The sequence below is a fragment of the Monoraphidium neglectum genome (assembly GCF_000611645.1).
Source record: "Monoraphidium neglectum strain SAG 48.87 unplaced genomic scaffold scaffold00178, whole genome shotgun sequence".
NCBI lineage: Eukaryota > Viridiplantae > Chlorophyta > Chlorophyceae > Sphaeropleales > Selenastraceae > Monoraphidium > Monoraphidium neglectum.
In genome coordinates this window covers 25,599-29,161 of record NW_014013450.1, presented here as the reverse complement: position 1 = coordinate 29,161, position 3,563 = coordinate 25,599, and the positions used below count along the sequence as shown (strand labels likewise).

The 3,563-nt window shown below is 72.0% G+C and overlaps 1 protein-coding gene across 1 annotated transcript in view; it reads left to right on the top strand.

Moving 5' to 3' along the window:
- Positions 1-951: 951 nt before the first annotated feature.
- MNEG_1719 (putative WD repeat-containing protein 89 like protein) overlaps positions 952-3,563 on the top strand; it is a gene marked incomplete at both ends in the record, with an annotated part of 9,073 nt that continues 6,461 nt past the window's right edge. The window contains 7 exons of the mRNA XM_014049807.1: positions 952-1,354; positions 1,557-1,687; positions 2,000-2,071; positions 2,293-2,475; positions 2,729-2,824; positions 3,027-3,104; positions 3,279-3,398. Of these exons, the coding sequence (XP_013905261.1) occupies positions 952-1,354; positions 1,557-1,687; positions 2,000-2,071; positions 2,293-2,475; positions 2,729-2,824; positions 3,027-3,104; positions 3,279-3,398 (1,083 nt within the window). The remainder of the gene's footprint in view (positions 1,355-1,556; positions 1,688-1,999; positions 2,072-2,292; positions 2,476-2,728; positions 2,825-3,026; positions 3,105-3,278; positions 3,399-3,563) is intronic.

Here is a 3,563-nt window from a genome sequence, read left to right as displayed (position 1 = left end):
CCCCCGGCCTACGGCGCCAATGGCGACGTCGGCGGTGGGATACCCGGCCCCGCTGCCGCTGCCCCAGCAGCAGCAGCAGCCACATCTGTCAGCAGCCACGCCGCCGGCAGCAAGCGCAGACCCTGGGCGGCAGGCCGCGGCGGGGGTGGCGGGGCTGGCGCCTGGCGCGATCGCGGCCGCGGCGCCACCTGGCGCAGACCCCGCAGAACTGCGGAAGCAGGAGGACGCCTTGTTGGAGAAGGCCGGCGGCATACAGGTGCGCGGGCGCAGCGCCGCCAGCTGCAAAAAGGCCATGAATCACCGATCTCATCCAGTGGCGCCGCCGCGCGCCGCGCTCAGTGCATGCGCCCCGGCCGCTGCGCTGCGCTTGCACCCACCGCGGCGCCTGTTCCTCGGTCTCTCGTGCGCTCCCACGGGCGCGACCGGCTGGCGCCCGTCCTGATATTTCGCGCTCTTCCAATCCGCGCGGCAGGCGCGGTGGCGGGACCTGGCTTGGGGGTTTGCAGCGAGATGGGAGGACCCGCCGCGGGCCGCGACGCGCCACGACTACACTTTGCGTGAAATGAAGTGGCTCGCCAACGATATGGCGCAGGCGCGTCCCCCCACTCTTCCCCCTCCCCCTGCGTGCGCTTGCATCCAGTCTGCATGCGTGCGAGCGCGCCCGCGCGCGGCAGTGTGGGCCAGGCGCGCCAAGGGGATGCCACCCGCGCGCCGATGCTTTCGGGGGGATCGATTCGACTCCGCGGGGTGCCGCCACAGCGGGGGGGAGCGCTGCTCTGCGGTCGCGGCGAATCGGCGGGTGCGGGCAGCTGTAGGGGCTGCGCGGCAGGACAGGCTGGACCAGACGCACATGGCAGCGACGGGACACACCAGACCTTGAGAGGGATGGGACCAACCGGGCACGGGCGCTGCGGCCTTGCCCTAGCACTACTGCGAGGTGGAGCAAGGCCCATGGTGCCGCCCGGACCGCCCCAACATGTGCAGGAACGCCTGTGGCAGCGCCGGGCGGCGCTGCACTTTGCGGGCTTGGCGGCCGCCGCGGCGCGCGCGCGGCTGCGGCGCCTGTCGCTGCCGGCGCGCGATGCGGCGGCGGCGGCGCACAAGGCGGCGGCGGCAGCCCACAAGGCCGCCACAGGCGGCGGCGGAGGCGGCGGCGGCGGCGCGCGGGGCGGAGGGAAGCGGGGCGGCGTGGCGAAGCACAAGGCGGCGGCGGCGGCGGAGGGGGCCGGCGGGGAGGGCTCCCCGGGGCCCTCGCTGGTTTCTGGAAAGGCAGTGGCCCTATCAGATGAGGAAAAAGCGGTCCTAAGGGCCGACCTCGGCGCGGCGGAGGCGGGGCGGGCGGCACAGGAGTTTGGTGAGCGTCGCAGCCGGGCCTCGGGTTCTGGGCCGTGCGGGCGGGGCGGCGGCGCGTCTGGGCGGAGGGCGGCGGCCCGCCGATGCGTCCGGCCCGCGCTGCTGCACTGAATTTCTGCAGTCGCCCGCACACGCCCCCGGGCCGCCATCATGTCCCAAAGCCCGTCGCTGTTTACGGCTTCTCATTCGCGCTGCCCGTGCAGAGTCAGTCCTGGGGTCGTTTCCCGCGGGGGAGGGGCCGGAGGAGGTCCAGGGGCAGGAGCAGGCGGAGGAGGGGGCTGGCAACGGCGGTGGCGGCACGGCGGCAGAGGGGGACCTCCTGGGGCGAGTGCAGGTGCGGCGCATGCGGGTTTGGGTGCGTGCAGGGTTGCACGCGTGCTGGCGCTGCGGGGCCCGGCGCCGCGGTTTGGAGGGGTCAACAGGCCAGAGGGCGCAAGGGCGCCGCGTCGACGGAGCAGGAAAACACACACACTCACACACGCGCATGCACACACACACACACACACACACACACACACACACACACACACACGTGCACGCGCGTGCGCGCGCGCATTTGCACGCGCGGCACACAGTTTCACAAGGAACCCTTGCTGTGCCCCCCCTCACTCCTCTCCCCACCCAACGCACTCATCACCAAACCAAGGTTGACCACCTGCTCATGTGGGGCCACGCTGACCTGGCGGAGGTCCTAGTAGACCACCTGCAGTGGCAGGAGGTGCGGCCGGGGTCTCCGAGGTGTCCGACTCTGGAGGAAAAGGGTGGCGTGAGACGAGACGCAGCGCCGGCCCTCGAGCCCAGCAGGCCTCAGGGCGTTTGGTGCAAGTGTACGGACCTCTGATTGAGCATAGTGATGTGTTCGACGCGCCCTGTGGCCCAAGTGGAAGTTGATGTATCAAACGCGCACGTGCTTGTGACGTCATCTACACGTCACCGCAGGCGCAGCGGCTGGTTCGCCACATGGACTTGCTGGCCAAGGCGGACGCAAACCTCGAGGTGGCCTGGATCAACGCTGAGCTGGCGGAGCGAAAGGCCCGGGAGGCCACGGGCGGCGCCGCCGGCGCGGGCGCGGACGCCGACGCGGCGCGGCGCGCGAAGCGGCTGAACGGCGCGCGGCCGGCGGTGGGTGGCCGCACCGCAAGCTCGCGTCTGGTCGCGCCTCGGGCTCCTGTTCCTCGCACCTGCACGCGGCGCGCTTTGTGCGGCGGCCTCGCTTCTAGCGGCGCCCGCATGGCAGCACCGCCGTTCGCATGCTCGACGCAGGATCACGCACACATTGCCTTAGCGATGAGCTCTGCCCTTGAGTGCGGCACGCATCAGCCGACGCGGCACGCCTGCTGTTGGCAACTGCACCTCTTGCTTGGCGGCCCGACAGGTGCGCATGGACGGAGCCGTGGCCGGCGACGACGCGGACGCGGCGGCGCGCGCGGCGGCGCACTACGCGGCGGCGCGCGACAGGAAGAAGCGGAAGGTGCGCCGCTTGCTTCGCGCGCGCCACAACCCTCTTGTCCCGCACGCCCGTCTCGGCCCCTCCTACATCCAACCCCAAAATGGTCGTCTCGTCGCAAACCGTTTGCCCACAACTTCCCAACTCCCCCGCCCTCTGTATCAAATCAAAATGCTATACCCCACGTTCATCCCGCCTGACCTCGCGCCGCGTCATCGTCCGTCAGGGGCGCGAGTTCGATGACGACGATTACGTCATGGGCATGAAGCAGGCCGCAGCTGCGCCGCGCCCCCCACTCCGCTTGGTGAGAGCCCTGCCCCCGCACCGCCTTTCCGACTTCCAGCCCTCGTGCCCTGTGCCGCCATGCCGCCTCGCGCTGCGCACGCGCCAAGGCGCTGCCCCGTCTGGGGCCGCCTGCCGCACCAGCGCCCTCGACCAGCCCCCTGCCGCATGCGCGCCTGCTCAAACGGCGACGCAGGCGCAGCCGCAGCTGCAGCAGCCGCTGCCCGCGGGCGACCCACGGCTGAAGCGAATGCGGATGGGCGGGCAGGGCGCTATGGCGCGCGGCGACGTCGGCCTGGGCCGGGCGCCCTCTCAGGTGGGGCGGGGAGTGCCGTCGGGCGGGGGCGTGCGGAGCGCCGCCTGTTTGTTGGTGCCGCGCCTCTACCCTGACTCGCACCACTCAGTGCGAGCCTGTCTACCCGGCGCCCGGGGTGGCAGCAGCCCGCCAGACCAACGGCCCCGCGACGCCCCTTCTGCCCCC